At 39.6% G+C, this 24,579-nt stretch overlaps 1 protein-coding gene across 3 annotated transcripts in view; it reads left to right on the forward strand.

The window, feature by feature from the left end:
* MALT1 (MALT1 paracaspase) overlaps positions 1-24,579 on the forward strand; it is an 84,038-nt gene that overhangs the window by 42,067 nt on the left and 17,392 nt on the right. For 2 of the 3 annotated variants that reach the window (XM_074339900.2, XM_019729280.3), the window contains 7 exons: positions 7,760-7,881; positions 11,826-11,985; positions 13,716-13,894; positions 14,323-14,419; positions 15,048-15,080; positions 17,754-17,780; positions 19,699-19,731. In XM_074339900.2, coding sequence (XP_074196001.2) covers positions 7,760-7,881; positions 11,826-11,985; positions 13,716-13,894; positions 14,323-14,419; positions 15,048-15,080; positions 17,754-17,780; positions 19,699-19,731 — 651 coding nt within the window. The remainder of the gene's footprint in view (positions 1-7,759; positions 7,882-11,825; positions 11,986-13,715; positions 13,895-14,322; positions 14,420-15,047; positions 15,081-17,753; positions 17,781-19,698; positions 19,732-24,579) is intronic. The other variant, XM_019729281.3, reaches the window with a different exon arrangement.

Below are 24,579 nucleotides of genomic sequence, written 5' to 3' on the forward strand. Positions count from 1 at the left end.
GCTCAATGTGTGTCTCAGGGCCTCTTCATACCAAGAGGTATGCTGGTACAGACCCGTCTACATAAAACTGTTGTCTGTCACCGATCAGTAAACTTCTCCTTAAGGTGACATTTATTAACTTTTATATCCCCAGTGCCTAGAATAGTACCCAGAAGTTGTGACGATTGAAATCTGCCAGTCTTGGGCCCTCAATTAGCTGCCAAGTTCTCATACTTTATAGAATACCTGGGCCTCTGAAAACTTAAGATCTCTCTTTGGGAAGTAAATATAACTTTTATGTCTCATTATTGTTCTCAATAATTACCCTTAATTATTCTGACCATTGGTCGTCAAGTCTATAAACCGAGAGTAAGTGTTCTCTAACTCTCGGGATTGTAGGAGTTACGTGAAATAATGCTGCATTGAATTACATCCAGACGACAAGTGAGGCCCCACGTGTCCTGATTTGTAGTGTAATCACTGGCCTGAGATCTAAGCTGTGCCAGTTTTTCAAAGCTTCCCATGTATGAAACTGGGTTTGACTGAAATTGAGTCACATATTTCTTTATGTGTAGCCTGCAAATTTTAACAATATATTTTGATCTTTGACAAGCCAGCAATGAATGCAGTTCTATACTAATAAACATCAGTAATCTTTAGAAAAATTCATTTCTGCTTTTTGTTTTTTCCCCAAATAGTGTCAGTGTTCCTTTAGGGAGCCCAAGCTGATATTTGGCCTACAGGCTTTTTCAGTTATCCCTTGAGACTTTCTCACATTTGAGGGGAGAATAAAAAAGGAAACCAGTCTCTACAGTACCATTGATGCACTGTTTCCGCGAAGTGTTGTCCTATTAGCCATAGTCCACAAGAAATCAACTGTTACTTGAATGTTAATTGTTGATTTAAGAGGAAATATTTTGAGATCTGATAAAGGTCAGTCATTTCAGTTAGAAATAACTTACTGTTAGCTTTCTGTCTGCATCTTATGTGGATAATCTAAATCTTACTATATGTACAGATATTAGAACAAAGAAATAGAAGAATTATAGAGAAGAATTTTAATATATTAATATAAAAGCTATTGAAGAAAAAATTATTGTAATTATATTAAGAATGTAAGCTCTGATAGAATCAACTTAACTTGAGATTTGCTCATTCACTCAGTAAACATTTATTGTGTTCCAATACGTTTGCTGTTGTTCCAGGCATTGTGGTTGGTACTCTGAATTCAAAGAAAACGATAGTTCCTGCCTGTTGAAAGTTCATATTCTAGTAGGGGAGACAAACCTGTAAATGCTCACATCAGATACAATCACAAAAACAAGTATATATAGACTAAGTTTTATCTGATCTCCAGTTTTTCCTTTTCAGTAATTTCCTGAATCTTGGCGAAAATACAAACTGGAAATATTCTAATGTTTTCTCTCTTTTTTTGTAGTAATGCAGTTTCATAGGAGAACATTAGCTGTTAGTCCACAGAAAGTCCAGTGATTTTTCTCTGATTGTCTTTATAGAGAGGTATGGTTTGGGTACGATGAGTTCTGTTGAAGATGCTATAAGCCTACGAACAGGACTGTCAACAACCAAATGCAGGGAGAAGGGGAAATTTTAGATTTATTTGGCCATAGTCCATTTCAGTTGTTTGTGGGATGACAGCCAGAGACAGCCAGCTGATGGCTGTAGTTTCTCTGTTTTTGAGAAACTGACCAAGATTCTTTTATGGAATCGTTTGGGTAGCCCAGAGTAGCTGGGGAAGCGTTCTCCTATTTCTAACTGGAATGATTTCCTTGATTAGGAGCCGACCTCAGCGGTCCCTCACTTAGCATGAGGTCTGAGACAAGGGCAGCTCACCCCCAGATTCTTACTCTGAGGGTAGCTCACCCCCAGACTCTTGCTCTGAGGGCAGCTCACCCCCAGACTCTTGCTCTGAGGGTAGCTCACCCCCAGATTCTTGCTCTTTGTGGGCTCTGACACCTGATGTGTTTTCTGAAGAAGCGCCACATGACTGACACTAACCCGCCTCTGCTTTCTCTCTAACTGGGCTTTTCCACAGCACGTGAGTGGCCCACTTGCCCTCAGTCTGCTCTTACCTGTACTTGATGTTAGAGGAAGTGCTTACAGTTTTCATGCTTGGATGGTTGCCCATCCCCACTTTCCAGCCCTCATTGTTTCCCTATTCTTTGGTTTCTGTGGTCATCTCATGGGAATTGGAAGGGGGTAGGGATATTAAATGAATGTGCTAAAATTGTTTGAACTGAAAGTCCATAATGATATTTTAGACCTTTATTTTTTCAGTAAAGGATCAAAGCCCCTGATCCCAAAGCAAGCTATGTTGGCATCTGTTTGCTTAGCAAATGCACATAAATGTAGATGTTTTTATTTATTGCTTTTAAGTGAAAACGTTTCGCGTGTGTATTTATAGGCTCTGTCAATTCGAGTTAAGTAGGTCACGAAATACTTGCCAAGGAAGTAATACCCTGACCTGGCATTGATTAAGTAGAGGCCGGACAGTGGCGGAGAATTTGGAGAGAATTAACATCTTCTATGTGGGGTTCATTAGATGAATCCTAAGGTTCTTTCCAACTCCAGTTTTGTGATGTTGACATTTTCTTTCATTCTTCATACGAAAGGTGCTTCACTCTCTGTACGTATCAGTTGGCAGTGGCAGAGTCGTGTGAGGTCTCAGTGGTGTCATCTTTCCCCTTTGCCACCACCCCTTTTTTATTTCATATCACTTCACTTTTTCTCTTTAATCCCTTGTAGCACACTCATTGTTAGGTTTCTGATAATCGATTTTATTTTCCTTTTATTGTCTTTAAGACAAGAGCAAAGATTGTTGAGTATTATTCATTAGTATCCAAAATACCTTTACTTCATATTTTCCCTTCACAATTCTGTGAGGTAACAGAACAGTACAATTACGAACATTTATATTTTAATTGTGAACAAACATTTATGTGGAAAACGAGATTTCCAAAAGTTATCAGTTGACCAGAGTCACAGTTATTGACAAAGGTAGGTTAGAACCCAGGTCTGCTGACCCTGAACTCAGTGCCATTGCCGTAAAGCTAGGAAATTTCTGGGTTCTTTGGGAAACCTAGTTACGGATTATTACCTGTTGCCTCTTTGACCCTTGGACTTCAGGTTTTTTCTTCTTGCCAAATTAAAAAGTACTCAAGTACTAGATCTTCTTATAAGGGACTTTTTTTGTTTCATAAGTGACAGAAATTTTTGAAAGGAAAATAATCACGAAGTGAAAAGAGGCAAAGGTGGTATGTGTGGGAATAAGAATAAGGAAGAAGCAAAGAGATAGAAAGGGAGCGATAAATGGGGTCTGAAAGAATGTGTCTCAGTGCCGGGGTGTTCAGGGTCACTGGATAACGTAGGAGAATAAGGGATCTGATGAGACGAGGCTTAGCCACAGTGGGTGCAAACGTAATGACTTGTAAGAGGGACACCCGTGAACATGGTTGTGTAGTGGGGGGAGTTTGCTGGAGAAAGAGGAATGGTATTTATTCTGGGACACTGTGGGCACTTTTCAATGATAGCTTAGACATTTTCAGAATAACTTTGAGGAAGAGTTTTAGATGGAACCTGATGGAAACATTTTTTGGTTCTTGACCGCTGAAAATAGATGCACTGTAATGTGTGCAATAGATGTGTTGTTCCTGGAAATGCTGTTTGTAATTTCCATCGATTTTTTAAGTGCATTGTGAGAGAGAGTAACGTACAGGGAACCTATGACAAGTCAAGAATTACCCTAATTTACCTGTTTTGTAATTCCAGCAGGGTCTTTACTTTTGTTGTTTAACATCACCTATGTGATCTACATAAGTATATGTTGAAAGTACATTCCTCATGTTCCATCAGACCTAGTCAGATTCTCCGCATCTTACAGGAAATCAAGTAACCTCTTTGCCTTCTTTGCAGATGGTATCTGAACATAGGCATGTTTGCCAGGAAACTGTGCATTCACCCTTTAAAACAGAACTTTCATTTGTATGCCGTGGTACGCCCTCCATAGCCCTCTGTTCCGTCTTCTTTCCTTACCTTTCTTTGTTCAGCACCTTTTGACTAGTGGGCGCCGCATGAGGGTGGTTAAAGGTTGACCAAGGTTCCCTGTTGCCTGGCGCTATGTGGGAGGAAGGAAATATGTGTGGTTAAAACATGGGAGGTATTGTGACTTCTTCTCTTTACAACTCACCAGGGGCGGTTTCCAAATCACATTTTTCCTTTCAATTCTCCGTCTTTGAAGCAGTAAGTAATAAATATCGTGTATTTTCTTGCTTGTTGAAGGCTAGATGACTAAAATGGTTGGTACAGGACAGATGTATGAGCTTTGCATCTCAATGTCCATTAAACATAATTTAGTCTTGTCTGCCACACACAGGAGGATTCCTTTTAGAACATCCTGGCCGTATGGGCCCTTCCCACTAAAGTCATCTGTTCCTTTTGTAAGACACTCTAGGGAGAAAGCCTTTGCATTTCCATCGTTTTTATCTGTTTGCTCTCTGTAGGACAGCAGAGAATACTTGGTAAGTTGACAAGCACTGTCATGGTGCAAGACATTGCACTCTGCCTGACACGCTCCCTGCAGTACGAGAAGCTCACCGTGGCGCAAGGTGGCATTCGCCTGGGAGGTGCAGTAAGAATCACCGGAAAATGATCACTGAGGTGGCAGGTGGGCTGATTGACTGTGGTCATCATGTCACGATGTGTACATAAATTAACTCATCCCTGCTGTACACCCTAAATATATTCAATTTTTCACTGTCAATTATACTCAATAAAGTTGGAGGGAAAAAGAGAGTCAGTGGGATAACAAAAGTAAGAGGGTTTTAAAGCCCAAGAAAACTTGTTTGTATCCTGTTTCTGCCATTTTACAATGAAAAAAAAAATTAGTCTCAAGAGGTTAAATAATTTACCCAAGGTAATCTGGGTGACCTTCTGCAAATCACTTAACTTTATCTAATTCATTGTAATATAGCTCTAATTAATTATCTAACTCGTATGGTTATTTTGAAGGTGAGAGAGCAAAATGCCTGGCATATATAAAGCAGTAAGTTGCTGCTATAGTAATTATTATTATTATTATTATATGCATTCATTCCACAGATGGGTGAAGAACCCTCACTGTATCCACAGGTGTCAGGTAACTGGTGACTAAGACACACTAGGTTGTTGCTCTTGTGGAGCTTCTGTTTTAGTAGGTGAGACAGACAATACGAAACAGGAAGTTCCGTGCAGTGAAGAGCACACGGCAGAGCGAATGTACCAGAGAACCAGGATGGAGCAGTAGCTAAGTTAGAGACGTCTCCCAAAGAAGCTGGAGACCTGGATGATGAGGAAAACAGACTCTGCAATGAAACAATGGGGGGCTGGAGGAAAAACCCAGCAGAGGACTAGTAAGAGGAAAGGCAGTCAGTAGCTTGTGTCCCGGAAGAAAGAGGTCCAAAGTGGCTGGAGCTTGGTGAGCAAAGAGGAGGATGGTAGGTACGAGGTCGGAGAGGTCAGTTCAGGGAGGCCCTGCTAGGCCCTGGTAAGGAGTTTGCATTTTATTCTGAGTACAATGGGAGGTCCATAGAGGGTTTTGGTCAGAGGCGTGACATGGACTCATTTATGTTTTAAAAAGATATTTGGGCTGCTGGTTGGAACCAAGGAAACAAATTAGGCTGTAATGATAATTGAGTCAAGAGCTGATGGTGGCTTGGATTAAGACACATGGAAAAGCTTGACAGACAGGACTTTCAGTTAAAGTATTTGTAGAGAATGAGGATGCCAGGAGGAGGGATGCAGGGATGACTGCTAAGGTTTTGTCCTGAGTAACTGGACACGTGGGGTTGGCTGGAAGCTGATGGACCTTCCCTGACATGGGGGAGACTGCAGGGTCTGGTGGAGGGATAGATTTTGTTCAAGAGGGACTTGGAACGTATTAGGTTTGAAACGGCTATAAGACACCCACATCTTAAAGCCAATTTAGCCACAGCACCTATATTTTTCAGATTTATACTCGTCCCCTCCTGTTGTTGTAGTTTCCTTTCCTCTTGTCACACCTAATCTTTGTACCTTAAAGATGTGATGTACGTCTCTCCTGGCAGATGAGTGGTGTGCAGGAGCACTAACACACACTTGGGAATTTGCAGGTTTACACAAGAGCGCTCATCCCGTTTCTCAATGTCACCAGGTGCTTTCCTACCAACCTGTATTACAGAACTCACAGGCACTGTGACTCCATCCATCCTGTGCTAACCTGGCATCAACGTAAAGAATTAAGGAATCTGAAAGCTCTCCCTTGGCAAAAGTTTTCCATTCTTTTTTGAGAGGCTCTACTCCAGTAAAGATTTTCTAGGGTTTCTCCAGACCCTGAAATGTTAATCAGTATGCTATAAATATTTACTCCAAATGTTTTGGATTTTTGTATCTTTCATGGATTTCACATGCCTAGTTTACCTCAACTACTGTTTTTCCCCTAGAAAGTTTGGTACCTTTGATGTATTAAGGTTGTTATTATTTAGATTAACTCCTTCAATTGTAATTTCGTTTTGTTCCTTTGGATGGGTGGACTGAGAGGAAAAAAATATGTTATGAGATCATATTCAGGATAGAGGAGGATAGAGGAGGAAAGAAAATAAAAGTAGGTGTGGGAAATGAAGCTTTCAGAGTGTTAATGATCTTTTCTCCTTCCTGAGGGCCGCCAGCCCAGCTTTATGTGTTAGCACCTTGGCAGATGTGAAGTTTCCTCACTTTGGTTTCTTTTGTATCAGTTACATAACAAATTACCCCAAAACCAACAACTTGAAACAACAACTTTTTATTATCTCACAAGGTTTCTGAGGATAGGAATCCAGGAGTGGCTTAGCTGGGTTGTTTGGGCTCACGTTTTGGCCTCTAATGCGATGGCAGTCGAGCTGTCAGCCAGAGCTGCAGCCATCTGAAGGTTCCCCTGGGTTTGGAAACCCCTTTCTCGGATGGTTCATTCACACAGCTGTCTGCAGGAGGCCCAATTTTCTTTCCTTAGTGTTTGGGCCCCTGTGCAGAGATGCCTGAACGTCCCGTCCCGGTGGCAGCAGCTTCCCAGAGAGAGCGACCGAGAGAGGCAGGAAGGAAGGAGGGAGGGGAGAGGGATTCCATTACCAACTCCAGGATTTTCTTCGAAGCTCCTGTCAAAAGTTTTCCGAGGTTCCTTGCTGACAGTCAAATGAGAAATGTTTGTATGACATGTATGAAATTTATATCCTGCTTTTCTGTTTCTGTGCTTTTCTGTTGACAAAATAACTTTCATTTTAATACTAAATCATAGCATTGAAATTCAGGTGTCTCTTGTAGCCATATTCGGTGGTGTTTCAAGTCAACACTTGTCGTTACTAAGTGCACTAACTCCGTTGAGGTGCCAGCCATTCGAAGAGCTGGCACTGAAAACGCCTGCGCTGCTGCCTGGCAGCCATCCACTGCGAGGTGCAGCCTGATTTCAGACATGTGCGAATGTGAAAACAATATTTCTAAGAATTGAAGAAGTAAGACAAGCAGTGTTCTCCCCCAGGTGTGGGAAGTACGATAGCTCAAAGTCTTCTGCTAGCGAGTTTCTTTCCTCCTCGTTTTACAAAGCCTGGAACTCTGAAACTCGGAACCTGGTGGGGAAGGAGATGTGAATGGGTGATTTATAACAAGGATGGATGTGCAAGTTATTTCCAAAATATTTCTTTTCTTTTTCGGTTTCAGAAACATACACAAGGAAAACCCCTTTTCTGTGACTTCATGTATGTAACTTTTCTCTTTAAAGGAATAAAGATCACTGTCAACCCAGAATCCAAGGCAGTCTTGGCTGGACAGTTTGTGAAACTATGTTGCCGGGCAACTGGACATCCTTTTGTGCAATATCAATGGTTCAAAATGAATAAAGAGGTAATTTTTTTCAATGTCTTTTAATTCCTCTTGTTATAAGAAGGTAGAATGATAGAAAATGAATGAGTGTCTTTAGCCTCAATATGTTCTTAGGAATTTTGATCTGCTGTGTTGTTACTGAAGTATTCAGTGGTCATTATTTTGGTAAGACAATTGCAAAATTTTGTCTAAAAAATTGTAAGCAGTAATAAAACCAATTCTCTCGTCTAAAAATTGTGGCAAATAGGGATTGCTTGGAGCAACAATGGTAACCAAGAGGAGAAACATCACCAGAATTTTCCAACACATTTATGCAAAAATTATGTTCCAACCAAAATCGTTAATTAAAAGTCTTTCACGGTAACGTGGAAGGGGAATGCAACATTACTTTAAGTATTCCACATAACTGTATTATGTCAGAAGATTTAGGCTATTGTGAGATTGTGAAGTAGAATTCATTTGGGGGCAGGGGGGCATTTATTCCTCTTGTGGAAGTGTCTGATCCGTGCACCATCCAATCACATACTGGAATTGTCTTTTCTTAAAAGATCTTCGAGCCACTCTGCCACTGGGAGGTTCTCACCGATCTGGCTGGTCCGTGTTGTATCTCGTTTAGTGGGCTTCTCTTTTCTCCCTCACCCAGCTCCCCTCGCCCTCTCCCCTTCTGGATCGTACCTTGAAATTCTGTATTCTTTTCAGCCTGTGAGTCAGAGAACTAAGTTTTCTTCCAAGCTCAACCATAAGTCTACATTTGCAAACCTAAAACTGAGTTAAAGATTATGCTCTTTCCTTGAATGGGATCGCCCTATCTTGCCTTAGAAGAAATGTGTAGTTTTACACAGTTTTGTGTTTCCATCCCTGCCCCACAGGGAAGGTAGAGCAGCTGTGCACTGTAGTAAAAAGACTGCATGTGGGCTTTGGCGCTAGACAGGCCGTGTTGGAACCCTGGCCGCCGTCACTAGCAATGTGAATGCCTGTGGTCGAGGTTGTGAGCGTTTCGCAGGAAGGATGCTTTGTGTGCCTAGGCTTTCAAGAAATGGTAACTAACGTTATCTTTACCAGATTTCCTCCATTGCAAAGTTGCTTTCATTTGAATATACACCTTTTGAGGAAGAAGTGATGGATAAAACTTATTCCAATAGATCATTTGTCACTCATGTCGTGATTTGAGAAAGGCAGGAATGTAGGGGTCAGGGAGTGCATGTTAGACTTGACACTGACAAGCTGAGTTTCCTCAACCCACCCCTATGTCTGTGGGTCTATTTTAGGAGAGAACCCATGGAGCAAGGACTTGATGAGCACCTGCTTTGTGCCGGTGGCCGCGCTGATGAAGCACAGTCAGCAAGGGCACTGCCACTTCCAGTGGGGACAGACAGACAGTACGCACAGGACACCATCCTTTGAGTTAAGAGCTATGAGGAAAATTACCAGGGTGATAGAAATTGAGAAGCCGCTAAAGGTCTTCAGCAGAAGTAACATGACAGGATTAATGTTTTTGACACACAGACTGTGCTAGATGAGAAATAGTGGTTGTGTGGACCAGGGCGTGGCAGTGCGGATGGAGCAAAGCGTGTGAGTCCGTTTATTTTAGAGACAGAGTTAACCAAACCCCATAGATGGATGTGGAGCCTGAGGAAAAGGGAAGAGAGATCAAGGGTGACCCCTAGATTTTTTTTACTTAAGCATCTGGAGACATGTTACATACTGAAGTGTTGAATATTAGGAGAGGCATAGATTTGGGGAGAAAAATCAGGAATTTGGTCTTAGACGTGTTAAGTCTGAAATGCCTACTAGACGTCTAAATGAGTCAGCCAGTCCGTTTGGAGACAACATTGAAAGTTTATATAGTGGAGGAGGAACCAGTAAAGAGACTAAGAAGAATCTGCAAGAGAGATAGGAGGAAATCCAGGAGAGCATGATGAGAAGCCTCCAAGGGAAAGGATTTCGTAGAGAAAGGGGTGGTCAGCATCTTCAGTGCTGTGGGGGGGGGGGAGGGGTCCAGAGAGGTATATTTGGGATTTTTCGTTTATTTGTTTGCTTGCTTGCTTGTTTGTTTGTTTAAAATACAAGGCACTAGAGTATGTTTTTGAGAGTGATACCATAAAAGAAAGATGCTAAAGCAGAGAAAGAAAATTACAGGAGCAAGATCAGAGAGGATGGGATTGTCTGTCGGAGAGGAAGAAACTTTCCCTCTACCCTCTTATGTTCAGTCCCTGCGGGACTGTGCATTAACTGACAAAGTCCGGATTAGCAAGAGAAAAGGTTTATTCCTGTGGGAACTTACGGAAGAAGTAGCTCCATGGATGGTTAGACTTAGAGGCTTATACACCTAACTTAGTGGGGAAAAGGCAGGAAGGAGAAAAGGCCTCTTTGGGAAGAACAAATGGGTTTCTTTAGAAATACAAAGGGGTTTCTAGAAGAGTAAATGGGAGATAAGAAAGTTTGTGATATTGTTTATTCATGCAGGTGCGAGTGGTTTTTCCATCGTCTTCCTGACCATCAAACTCCCCTGGAGTGGGGATTTCTGGCAGATCTATTCTTGGTGTCCTTCCTGGGAGTAAAAGCCGCCCTGAAGAAGGAATTTATGGCAGCCTCATTTCCCAGAAGGTTCTGCTTTTAGTCAGATAAAGAGCTCTGGGAAGGCTTTTTATCTGCCTCTGTTGAATCCCAAATGTCTTCAGCTCGAACTAATCTTCATAGCAACTCGGGGGTTCTGAGTGGATCCCCACAGATCCTAAGCCCAGGTAGCCTTTGTTAGGAAGACACCTTTTCTGTTTTAACAGGAGGGGGAACAGCAGTTATAAGTAGGTGCAGACACAGATAGGAGTGTGATTTGATGGGAAGAAGAGGACAGAGTTTCTGTCTGAGGTCAGTGGCTGCGAGAAGTAGGACTGCGGTATTTCTGAGGAGAGAAAGTACACATTAATAGTCTAGCAGGAAAGGAAACGGAGCAGGTTAACATGATAGGATTGTCAGGTGGTGCTACCGTGTTTCCCTGAAAATAAGACCGGGTCTTATATTAAGGTTTGCTCCAAAAGACGCATTAGGGTTTATGTTCGGGGGATGTCATCCTGAAAAACCACGCTAGGGCTTATTTTCCAGTTAGGTCTTATTTTCGGGGAAACATGGTAAGTGCAGCCTGCGATCCAGCCGTCAAATCTTCAACAAAATGCCCTTTCTGTCACAGTTTCTGAGAGGGGAAAGAGTTGAATTAGTTGGGGTTTGGAGAGAAAAAGGGCTGAGCTTGTGAAAGTACTTTGCAAGGGAGCTAATATAATATAACATGGCACTTAGGCCCTTGGCAGTGTGTCAGAGTTGGGGGGCGCTGATAAATTGAAGGGAGCAGCAAGGGTGAAACAAACCTTAGTGTGGTGACCAAAGTTTGGGAAACCCTTGGAGGGCCATTTCTTCCCATCGCTCGTATGCTTTCCACAGCCCTTCTCTGCCCAGACCTTCAGAGAAGTATATTGGTAGAGGAGCCTATCCGCTTCTAGAATTTTGCAGATGAGAAAATGGTCTCTTGAGGTGAAATAACTTGGTCACGTGTGCACAGCTAGTTTGGTCAGAATTCAGGTTACCTAGTAGCCCGGCCGAACTTCCTGCGTACTCTGTCTTTCATGTGGTGTGTGTCATGTTGTGTGGCTCCTTAACTCATAAATGTTGCAATTGTAGCTTCTTTAAATACCAACAATTGAACCGTTTTATATGACAGAACAGATACTTTCTGTTCGTGTGTGCGTTTGGGGAAGATATATGGGAGAGAACTTATTAACTCTCTGGTTAATGGGTTTATAGAAGATTGTGGATTTCTTCAGTCCTAAATTATTCAAAATGTTATTAGAACGTGGAAAAAAGATACACTTTTCAAAGCTCCAAGGACATCATACATTCTACACAGCACGTGTTTTCATAAGGCTTGTTTTGACGAGTCATTCACTGGCATTCTCTTATTCATTCTTTCACAGATTCCAAATGGAAATGCATCAGAACTTATTTTTAACACAGTGCATGTTAAAGATGCAGGCTTTTATGTCTGTCGAGTCAATAATAATTTCACCTTTGAATTCAGCCAGTGGTCACAGCTGGATGTTTGTGATGTCACAGAAATAGCAGAAAGCTTCCAGGGTAAGTAATTAACTTGAATGTTGGCAAGGGAATTGCCTTATTTTATTTTATTTTGTTTTATTTTAAATGTTTACTTTTAAATGATTTCAAAGTATGAAAATATTACCCAAAGCACGCATTTGTACTTTCCCCAATATAAGGTCACCAGTTGTTAAGATTTTATCCCATGTGTTTTAATTCTCTTTTACTGTGGATGGATTCACACACACACACACACACACACACACACACACACACTCACTCACCTTAGGATAACGCACAATCTTTCTCAGTCTGACCCTGCTGCTGACCTCTTAAACTTGCCTTCTTTCATGGATTTGAATGGTGTAGTCCCTGATACTGCCTTGCTGCTCACTTTTCAATTCTTTTCTACACTGTACATTTTTCTCCCAAATGACTGTATTACTCCTAAAAATTTGTGCTATAGAATAAAACTCTATCTAGTTGGTGTCTACATGAAAGGGCATGTATGTATCTTTCACTGCAATAAAACATTTCATCAAACTATTTTTACTCTTTGTCGTCCACCTTTTTAGTCCAATAACTAGTATTGATCAAGAAAAAGTCTACTCTAAAGAGTAGCTATCAGATGCTATTTTGTTATATACACACTCACCATCAAGACCATATCCTTTGTCATTTTTGCCAAACAAAAGGAATAGAAGGGAAACAGACTTTTGGTTACTATTCTTATCTTCCATTCTTCTCTTGCAATTTAGCTTTTCCTCTACCTAAATAAATAAACCACCTCAACAACTAGTCATGATTAATTAGGAGAGTTAGTTATATCTTTCTAGACTGTTTCTGTGCATGTAATGAACTTTAATATGTTTATAAATGGGATCTTATTCATTCAGCAAATCCCGTGCAACAAGGGAGACACTGAATGAACCTCTGAGTTTCATGATAGAGACCTGGAATTGCATAACACTGATAAGCCCTCTGTCCTCCACGAACTTAGAGTAACAAATGAATGCTCAGTAAAGAATACTTTCTGGTATCTGCCTTGGGAAGAAATGCTAGTGATAACCCATCCATAATTATTCAGTACAAATAACAAAACTCCTTATTTTAATAAGTCAAATCCAACAGTAGAGTGTATAGCTTTCCGTGTTAAACGTGAATATCACTCAAGATGTTAGTAAGTTGTTTGCCCCCACAAAAAAGATTCTGCGGCCAAACACATTCGGAAACCACTTGAACTATTTTCCCCTCTGTCTTTCACAATGTATGCTAAAATGCTGAAAGCTCTGAGAAGTGCTGCCATTAAAAATATCTGTTTAGGGCGGCCGGGTGGCTCAGTTGGTTAGAGCACGAGCTCTGAACAACAGGTTGCCCGTTTGATTCCCACATGGACCCATGAGCTGCCGCTGAGCTTCCAGAGGGGCGGCTGGATGGCGCAGTTGGTTAGAGTGCAAGCTCTCAACAACAAGGTTGCTGGTTCAATTCCAGCGTGGCATGGTGGGCTGTGCCCCCGCAACTGAAGATTGAAAACGGTGACTGAACTTGGAGCTGAGCTGTGCCCTCCACAGCTTGAAGGATGACTTGGATGGAGTTGATGGGCCCTGGAGAAACACATTGTTCCCCTTATATTCCCCAATTTAAAAAATTGAAGAAAAAAAATGAAGGATGAACTTGAAAACACATTATATTTTAATTAAAAGGGAAAAAATTTTTTTTTAACCTAGGGATTTTATTTATGTTTAATGATATTTTTCTTTTAATTTAAGGAAGTTTGGATTGCGTCTCTGAAACCAAGCTGCAAATCTGTGTTGAACCAAGGTCCCAAAAGCTGATGCCAGGCAGCACCTTGGTCTTACAGTGTGTTGCTGTTGGAAGTCCCATTCCTCACTACCAGTGGTTCAAAAATGAATCGCCGCTAATACACGAGACAAAAAAGCTATACATGGTAGGAAGTGGATTTGGGGAGTATTTTGTGTTAGTACGTAAAGTAAATTGTACAATTAAAAATTAAGGTAAACATTGAAATTTATATTCTTTGGGATGTTTTCATGTTTTCAGAATTTTTGTTTCAAGTCTCTTGTTATTTAATATTAGTTGATTCTTATATTTGCAAAAGTGCTAGAATATACTAGTACCACATCTAGCGCTTATACTAAAATGTCAAATAGTATTGCGCTGAACTCAGTATTATTGAAATCATTGTATCATTTCCTTGCTAATATGTAACCTGATGAATGAAAATAATCTCAGAATGTCTAAAGCCTTCTGAAACTTTGTTTTATAGTTTTTATAAAGTACAAAATAACTTTTTCTCCAAACCAATTTAAATTAAAATTGAAGAGGAAATGTGTGTATGTTCTAATATTAATGTAGGTGCCTTATGTGGATTTGGAGCATCAAGGAATCTACTGGTGTCGTGTACATAATGACCGAGACAGTCAAGATAGCAAGAAGGCAGAAGTCATCATAGGTAAGCAGTAGTACTCGGTGTTCTGACAAATGGAGTGTAATATAAGCTATATAAAATGAAACGTTTAAGCAAAGGCAATTCTGCTACTTTTTACCCCATTCTATTCAATGGTGTGTTAAGTATCAGGCGTTAACACTGTTTATACAGAAAATTGAGAGAACACATACTAAATTCATAATCCAGTTTCATACACCAGCAGCAGAAAGAACCAGAAGAATCGTTTTTCATTTAGATATTTTTGAATATTTTATTTTAAACAAGTATGGGAAAAATGTATTAAAACTTGAGTCATCAAGAACTTGCGTTAAGTCTCGTCTCTCTTTGGAGAGAAAAAAAAGAACTTGCGTTAGTGGGGAAAAATTTTTAATAAAACATTTTTTAAAAAACAAACGTCACAGGCATGTGAAGGAAAGCATGATGATTAGTGAACACTCCCCGTTATAAAGCACATAATTGTTCTATTTATGCTGAATACATTTATAGTTGTATTGTTAATGGTCAGAAATGTTGATGCATATGTTGGTTTGCCAACATCTTTCTGTGATATTTATCTCTCTATTTGCTTGATGGCTGCCCTTCCTAAGATCATGAATTACAGTATATTCACATTTGTTTTCTCTGGAACAAGGAAGAACAGATGAGGCAGTGGAGTGCACTGAAGGTAGTGTAATCCTTTGGTTTGAAACCAGATAGCCTGCATGTTGGTTCCTCTTGGGATTGGTGGAGTGCTCTAACCTACTGAGTGCAGCAATGGAAAAAATACTAGCTATAAGAAACAATTTTGATCTAAGGATATTGTGTCTTTGAGGGTTTGTAAATTGCCATAGGACACTGTTAAATTGACATACTATGAAAATAACTCAGTTGATTTTCTATTGCATATAAGAATAAAGTTCTGCATAACATCTTATGAATAGTGAACATTTGCAATTAATTCCTAATGCTGATTTTTATCTTCACAAAATTTGCAAAAAAGATGGATGGCTATACTGTCATGGAAAGTTGTTTAGATTATTTTATCTGTTTTTGAGCCATGATAATATGCCTCTCAAATGTGAATGTAATTTCTATTAAAGTTTCAGGACAGGAGATTTATTGTTTAATACATGTTATATCAAATATTAAACATTATTTTAATATAAAATTGATAAGATCCATTTTTGAAGCTACAAAGTTGTAGCTTAATCTGCCGTGTCACCTTTACCATAATATATAAAGAGAATTAAAAGTCTATTTCAATATATGCTTCTCATTTGTTTTAATTAAAACACTGCACGTAAGTTGTAATTAGTACATTTTAAAACTTAAGTTCCCTTCGTATGATATCACATTATTTTGCAAAATTAAGTTTGTGGATTGCAAAGTATTTTTTCAATTTCTGCCTCTTTAAACTATTGTATAACCTTAGGCTCTACCTGGATAAATTAAGAAAATAATGCTAAATCTTATTTTTGCTGATTTTTCTGTTCTTCAAATCTCTATATTGTGTCCCCTTCAAATACGTAGTTACTCTTTTCATCCCAATACATAATTGTGAATGGGAGTTCTCTAGGATAAGGGACTTCCAGTCTCATGGTCTGTGGGCCTTTATAGGAGGGAAGTTACGTGAAGAAATCCTGACCGAGCTCCTCTTTCTTGTCTTACTCCTTATTTGCCTAATTGCATGACTTTTAAAACTTCCTAACGTTGGAGACCTGTTAGAATGAATAAATAACACTAGCTTTGCTGTCCCACTTGGCTTCAGGGTGTTGCCTGTAAATGATCACCTTTCTTTACCTGTAAGATTCTCCTTATAATTTTTGCAGTAACATCATACCATTCTATAATAATTTTCAAATAAATCTGTTCCAAACACTTAGGGATGAAAATCCAACTATGAAACTACTCTAGAAATTTCAGATGGAAAAATGAGATCCCACATTTCTTTCTAAAAATGTCTACAAAATTGAGACATTTTATAATTGGTTGGTTGACACAGATCATGAGCGGAGTCCTATGTCATATCATTTTTTTTTTACCTATGGAACATGATGTTATCAATTTCATTTTATGTGTTTTATTAAAGCTATTTGATCAGGACAAAGGGTGGAGATTGAATTAGGGGAAGCCCAGGGCATTTGTTAAGGCAGGGAAACTATTCTGTGTGAGCACTGTAATGGTGAATAAGGGTATGCAAGTTTTACAAAATCATTTAGTCGGAGGTCAGAGGAGGATGGACTCCAGGATGGGATGCAGAATCTAACAAAAGAATCTAAGTGTACTGCAAATGTATAAAGCAACCTTGCCGAAGAGCAGAAGGAAGAACAAGACGCTGACCTAAGCAATCAGAAATTAGTGAAGTCTGTAAGGTAACAGGCAAAAGAAATTGTACGAAGCCTGGACTCTAGCTGATGCTGTGCTTTAGTTGATGTAGATCACACAGAAGAACAAGTTTTGCCTAACAACTTATGAATAGTATAACGTTTGTAACTTAATGTTAATTTTTATCTCCATAAAATTTGTAAAGGAAAAGTAGATGGCTATAATGTCATGGATCTTTGCCTAAATGACGTCCTTTAGCCAGGGGGTGAGGGTTAACAATTCTGAAACCACTGTACCTCCAAAACCACATTACACCAATTTAACCGTGAGAAACATCAACAAATCCCAATTGAGAGACATTCTACACAATACCTCATCAGTAATCCTCAAAATTGTCAAGGTCATCAAAAACAAGAGAAGTCAGATAAATTGTCACAATAAAGAAGAGCCAAAGGCGACACAGTAAATGTAATGTGTTATCCTGAATGGGGCTTGGAACAAAAAAGAACATTAATGGCTGTGACAAATATACCTTCCTCATATAAGATGTTAAAAATAGGGAAACTAGGTATGGGTGTATACAGGAACTCTGTGCTATCTTCACATTTGTTCTATAAATCTTAAAGTTTTCTAAAATTAAAAGTTTATTAAAAAAGAAAAGATCATTTGATATTGTTAATTAATTTCAAGAAGTTTATAGTTGAGGCCACAGACAGACCTATCTCTTAACTGTTTTGTCCCATAATAGGCCAGAATATCTAAAACTTTGAGCAAATAGTGAGTCTACTTAGCCTTTTGTCATTTAATGAAAATAATAATAGCTTAGAAATTCTAAATGGTATCCACAACAGTATTCTTTCCTATTTAATACTTGCATGGCTTCTCATTTAAGATCTATAGAAAGTTCTAAACTGATGAAACATTGTAACATGCTTTAACAGCTCAAAACCTTCTTTGATTAGTCTTCAATATGTGTGCTAAGTTGGCAGTTGGATTACTTAACCCTAATCTATTTTCTCTTATTTCATTTCAGATGAATTAAATCATCTCGGGCATCCTGGTGAGTAATATAAACATAAAACATTGGTTTTAGATTTTTAAGTTATTGAATACAATAACTTGAAGATACTGTAGATATTCTTTTGCTATAGTAGTATTAGTATTTTTTTCTTTATTAAAATAATATAATTTAGGGTTGGAATTATATGAAGTATAGTTTCATGCAAGTGAAAATATTAAAAATATTCTAGATTATAAGGCTACAAGGGTGGAAAAGTGAGTATACTGAGGCAACATAAAATATCAGTGTACCTTTTATCATTGTGTATGACTCTGAACCATAAAAAGGCAGTTAGTTAGTGGGCGAAGTACATGGTGTTCAATTTGAAAGACAAGACGCAGTCTTTGAAAGTAACAGGAGTAACATTTCTGAACTCCCCAGACCCCTGGGACCTTGTTCAGAGTTCCTCAATCATAGAACATATGTGAACAGGTTGGATGTCTTGATCTGAAGTAAAAGGTGTGTTAGCAGGAGCAGGGGGAGCTATCCAGGTAAGTAGTAGGTCAGTGACCATGAAGAGACTGACAGTTGGCAGGCATGGGCATCAGCCGTTGGCCCGTTTTAACCAGAATGGATTTCTAAACAAATTCAGCTACGGGAAAGCTTTTCATTGAGATTCTAGGCAGAGTAACAGTGAGGACTCCGTGCAGACAAGACGTGTATAGGTCGTGAGCATTCAGAAAGGCAGTGATGGAACCCGGGAATCTAGCTGAAAATAAAACCTTCTAAGACTCGATTATGAAGGCAGTTGTATCATTGAATATTTACAGAGAGTTCTCTTATTTCCTGACATGCGATATCTCATTATCGTAGCACCATATCTAGTTTGCTTAGTTTCATGCCCATATTTTGTTAATGAATATCTGTTATTGTTAATAAACTCCTAATGATGATTGCGCTGTGCTGATTACATGTAGGCGAATTAGACAAAGCAGAAAGCCAGTGTCACCAGTGTCATTCTTGCCGTACCGATCTGGAGCTCAAGGGGAGCCTCAGGGAGACACCCGAGCATCCAAACCTGCCTGCTGTCGGGGAACCCTCCTAGTAATGTAGCAGGTGTTTCTCTTGGTCTGCTTAGAATCCTGTTCGCCCTGCAGTGAACATTGTGAAAAGTGATTTCAGGAAAACTTTTGCAAATAGCCACCACTAAGCTTCTAAAATTTTCTTGGCATCCTTTCATTTTATCTGTACTCTTCAAGACTCAGACACACCAAAACATTTGAGTTTTAGAAAAGTAAAATTTAATAAATTTTATAGACTCCAGTAGCATATGAGTCATTTAAAAATGCACAAAAGTTACCCTCCGTGTAGTAGTAGACACATAAATGATTGAATTCCATCTCTCCCTGTATCTCTTCCTGCATGGTCACCAGGGGTTGGGAGTATTTCATCTTATGTAGAACGGTTGGCAAAGAGCACAAAGTATGGAGTGAGATTTACTCCAAGCTTAATAACTTTGGGCAAGTGACTTACTCTCTCTCTGCCTCAGATTCCTTACCTGTATAATGGAGGTGGTCATGCTCTGTCTCTCGTACAGTGAGGTTCATTTCAGTCAGTTAGATTGAAAGCACGTAGAACAGCACCTGGCAGACATTCAGTAAATGCTAACTCCCCTGCTGCCACCGCTTATTCCCGCCACCCACCGTTTCCACATCGTCACTTCTCCCTGGCGGGTTAAAGATTACCACCCCCAGCTCTGGTGATCCCCCTGCTCTGATTCCAGCTTTGTCCATCCAGGTATATGTTTTTATCAAGAATCTGAAAATCTTAAAATCGTAAGCTCCCTGGGAGAAACCAGAGTCTGTCTTTTAATGCCACTGATGTTATTGTTCATTGTTTCCATATACCTCTAATCCTGAAGAAACTTGTAGCACGAATAATAACACCTTATATTTTTTACATTTTCACTTTTTTATAGATAATAAAGAGCAAACAGCTGACCAACCTCTGGGTGAGTAGAGCTTGAAAATGCTTGATCAACATATAATTATGATATATATCTCTTTTGTGGTGATCGTGAAAAGATTAAAGCCATTTTAACTTGACAGCTTTTGTAAATATTTAAATAATATTGGGACCAAATGGTGTGTTTTGGATATTTGTAAAGGTAGTTATAGGACAAGAAGCTTAAAAAGACTATGATTTCAGTCTCTGGGACCCAGTCAGCTTCTGTGGAGTGATGTCTTTGTTCTAGCAACATGCAAACATACAAACATGTAAAGAGAAAGAAATGTGTATGTTACACAGAAGTGAGTAACACCCTCTCTGGGTGGGGTTAGTTAGCAAAGCAGCTGAGAGGCTGCAGGCACAGCTCTGCGTAGTGAAGGATGAGGAGGCGAAGGGCCTCCCAGACAGAACCTAAAAGGCTGGGTACCGCATGGCAGGGCAATGCGACAGTGTTGGACTTGGAGAACTACAAATACCACTCAGTGCTCTGGAGCATGAAGAGGAGGAGCCAGAGGAGAAGGACGAAACCAGGTCTTCAGGAGGCCCATTTCCCATACAGGCCATTGCAGGGAAACTCTTGGGTAGAGGGGTGAAGGAGATTTGTCGCTCTGAAAGGCCAGTCTTGTATCGGTGCAGAAAGCAAACTGGAGGGAGACGTTTTTGGTTAGGATAAAAATGTAAACACTGTTGCGGTCGTCTAGATAAATAGTGAGAATCTACATAGGTTAGTACCATGAGAATGCAGAAAATAGGAACAAATTCAGAAGATCTTTAGGTGATGGAATCAGTAAGCTGTTTTTGTCATCTTGCTATAGGGCATAAAAAGATAGAGAGGAATCACTTGCCTGTTAGGATTCTTGCTTGGACCACTCGGGGGGAGGGATACAGCCCACTGAGTAGAAGAAGACAGAGTCAAAAGCAGGCTTCAGAGGATGGACAGCGGGTGCCTAACCAGTGTAAGGTGTTTGTGTCACATCTCAGTGAAGTGTGCAGCAGGCCGTTGTATACGTGGGACTGTCAGGCGAGGCCAGGACCACGGGTACAGTTAGGAGTGTCACCAGCAGAGACGTGGAAGTTAAAACCAAGGTGCAGCGAATGTGAGATTGCTACATGCTTTCGAGAAAAGGGCATAAAACTGGCTAAGTTTTTGGGTGGGTGGTGGGGAGGGTGGGCATACAGTGTTGTTTTTTTAACAATTATAATCATTTTTTAACAATTATAATTTTTTTACAATTTTTTTATAATTTTTTAACAATTATAATTTTTTTTAACAAATATAATCTGACCAATGTCATTGGTCAGATTTCATAAAAATTCAGATTTCTGGGTTCTTTTAAAAAGGGGTAGCTGTCGGTTGTGGCTAAATAGTGGCTGCCCCTTTAAAAAGGGGCGTGTGTTCACCTGTTGCCCTGTTGTGAACATTCTTTCCCTTTGTCTCCCCTTTCTTCCTTCCCCACGTGATCTCATGATCTCGCCATGTAGCTAAATTTCTTTACATGGTGGCTGGATCCACAAACTGGAAGCTGTCACACTTCTTAAGGTTTAGACTCAGAACTAGCAAAGTGTCATGCCATGTTATGTTGTTCAAAAAGAATCACAGGGCGGCCCAGATTTGGGGTTAGGGGCTGGGGGCTGGTGTGAGGGTGACTGCACTACATGAGGGCAAGGATCCCATGGTTCATTGGGTACTGTCTTTGACCACAGCTGGAAAGGTGGGCATGGACTCGAATAGGAATGGCTTTGTTTGCCAGACTAAGGAATTTGGACTTTTTTTTGTAGGACATGTGAGTAGAGATTAAAAGGTTTTCTGCATGAGACCAATAAGGACTGGATATTCAACCAGTCAGATTTGATGCTAATACTCTCTTTTTGATAGATGGCTCAAGATTCTATTTAGGAAGTACTTACATAGCACTAAATATATGCCAGGCCCTTTTCCAGGAGCTTGTTAATGCTGATTCATCTTAGATGAGAGGCGATGAGTAACACACCAATAGATACTAGACGTGGGATTCATGATATAACACTATACCAATGTTTAAAAAATACATTGCTTGGAACTTTGGAAAATGTTTAGGATTATGTAGTTAAAAATATCTTTCTGAAGTGGTTTTATTCTGCTGCTTTATCAACTTGCATTCATGTTTCCTTTTTCCAATAAATCGTTTGTGTTCAAGAAATTGTGGGTGGCTGTTACAGTAAATGTTTTTCTGCAGAAAATTTCTTCCACTTATTTTATCACTTGAAAACTATCATAAATTGCTTATTTAGTTGCTATTTTGAAGTTTCCTCACTCTTACCTCCTCAACTTCAAATTTTACTATTTCTTTCTTTATCATCTCTCTAGACTCTGACTGTTTCTTTCCCCTTCTACAACCAATTTCCTGCAGTGAGTCTCTGTCAGCTCTTATTTCGACTATTGCAGTCTGCTTCTCCACTCTAAACCCTCCTCGCTTCACTTGTCATTCAGGAACTGTTTTACAAGTAGATTGGACAAGGTAAGATTCATTTACTCAGCGTCTCCATTACCATTACACTCAAGAAAATGCTCTAAGACATTTTAGAAAGTAGCTATTAAAAATCACCCTTAGGGAAAACAGTTTGAAGAATTATGTCTACAATGTATGTATCAATTACCGATACATACATTTTAAGGCACATTGTCAAACACTTGCATTCTATAAACTATAGCAAGTATTCTTTGCAAACAGATAACAAAACCAGTGAATAAAGAATTAATATTAACAGAAACAGCCTATGATGCTAGTTTGACAACTGGCTTTTTTTCCGTCACGTACCTTTTAATTGTTTTCTGACAGTAAAACTTAGTTTAGGATATATATTAGAATTAGATTATCATAATGTTCCACCAAAAACCTACTATGATTTACAAGCACTTTACTACCTGAGTAACTTCAGGCACCTCATGATTTGGGCTATAATGGTGTAAGCCAGAGACTACACATTCTCTTACTTCCCCTTACTTAGAAGTCGATTGACCTAACTCCTTCATCATGGTGAGGTGGGGTCTGAATTCTTGATAGGCTGGTGGGCTCACAGAAAAATGCACTAACACTTTTCTTTCTGTGGATTTGTCAGCTAATATTCTTACTATATAGTGAATACTTTGGTGTAAGAGTGTATACCTAATTTATGTAAGAAGAAACTTTTTTTTAAAAAAAAGGAAATATAGTGATATTAAGTTTTATACTGCCTCCTGTTGAAATCTATCGTTAGTGTTCTCAAATTTTTAATTGTTTTAGAACTAAAGAGAGTTTAATAGAAGCTTTATGTCTGAATCATTATATAATCTTGAAATTTGGCCTTTCTTTTGGGTAAAAGAAGAGAGTATCACTTGTATAGGAGTTGAAGTGACTTCTATTAAATAGAAATATGACTTAGGTATCATTTGTTTTTTCTTCTGAAAGGTGTATACTCGTATAAACGGGTACTTTGTCAGAGATCTCTGAAAATGTAGATATAGAATAAAGATACCATGGCGTGAAAGTATTGAGGCTTTTCACAAAGTGGGGTTTTCTGCTACTTTGAAAGAGTCACGTTCTTTGAGTTGGTACTAGTTTTTCTCTGGGCCTTGTTTAACACTAGACTTAAGTATTCTGTGGAAAGAGAAAATTTCACCAGAGAGATGTTTGGTGAAATTTAATCAACTTAATGATTTGAAACATCTGAAATTCTATTAAATATTGCAGACATGAAGTCAACAATGTGATTATTTGTGCCTGCTACAATTTCATAGGAGTGGTATTCATAATAATTTATAAGTAAACTACTTAGCAACACTTTGTGACAAAGGTCGGTCGCCTAGTCCTGGCCTGTGACATAAGATAGCCTGCAGTGCTACCCAGCGTGTCTCTTCAGCCGGTTACTGGTCCTGCTGGGTGCTCTTGTTACACCGTTTCCACTGCTCTCTTACGTCTCCTTCATGGATTTATACCACAGCATCCTCAAGAAACACACTATAACAGGTTCCTGTAGTCATGGCATGGCCTCATGTCTTGAACTTTGAACCCCACCCCAGACTAGCAAAGGTACAATTTTGAAGACCTCTTAAGCACTAAGCTATGCCCAGCCTCCCACAGATGTTTTTGGACAAACTCTACACCTGATGAAGCCAGCTGGTACTTTTTAGGGCATAGGTGTGGATCTTTTTGCCTCCAAAAACCAAAAAAAAAAAAAATTGGTATAAGAACACATCTTTGAAAAAAGTCTCAGTGCACTAAGTCAGAAAATAAACTTTAAGATATTCATACAAAAGTCTTCACGTAGCCCTAAGTAGCTGTATCTCACCCAAATGGGACATTTTTTTAAAGAAGCGAAGAGAAGCTCTTCCCATAAGCAGCCTGAGATGACCTCTGAAAATGATTCACTATTTACTTGACCCAGAGAACTCCACAAAATCATGTAAATCAAAAGGTTCAAATCTTCGTGTTCACTTCAAAAACACTCATGAAACTGCCCCAGGCCGTCAAGGGTATGCATATCCGAAAAGCCACCATGTATCTAAAGGATGTCACGTCCCAGAAGCAATGTGTGCCATTCCATCATTACAGTGGTGGAGTTGGGAGGTGTGCCCAGGCCAAATAATGGGGCTGGACACAGGGTCAGTGGCCCAAAAAGAGTGCAGAATTTTTACCGCACATGCTTAAAAATGCAGAGAGTAATGCTGACCTTAAGGGCTTAGATGTAAAGTCTCTGGTCACTGAACACAGCCAGGTGAACAAAGCTCCCAAGATGCTTTGCAGCACTTACAGAGCTCACGGGAGGGTTAACCCATGCATGAGCTCCCCCTGCCACACTGAGACGAGAAAGAGCAGATTGTTCCAAACCAGAA

This window comes from Rhinolophus sinicus, chromosome 4 (genome assembly GCF_057876585.1).
Source record: "Rhinolophus sinicus isolate RSI-liver-muscle chromosome 4, RSI-T2T, whole genome shotgun sequence".
In the NCBI taxonomy this organism is placed as follows: domain Eukaryota; kingdom Metazoa; phylum Chordata; class Mammalia; order Chiroptera; family Rhinolophidae; genus Rhinolophus; species Rhinolophus sinicus.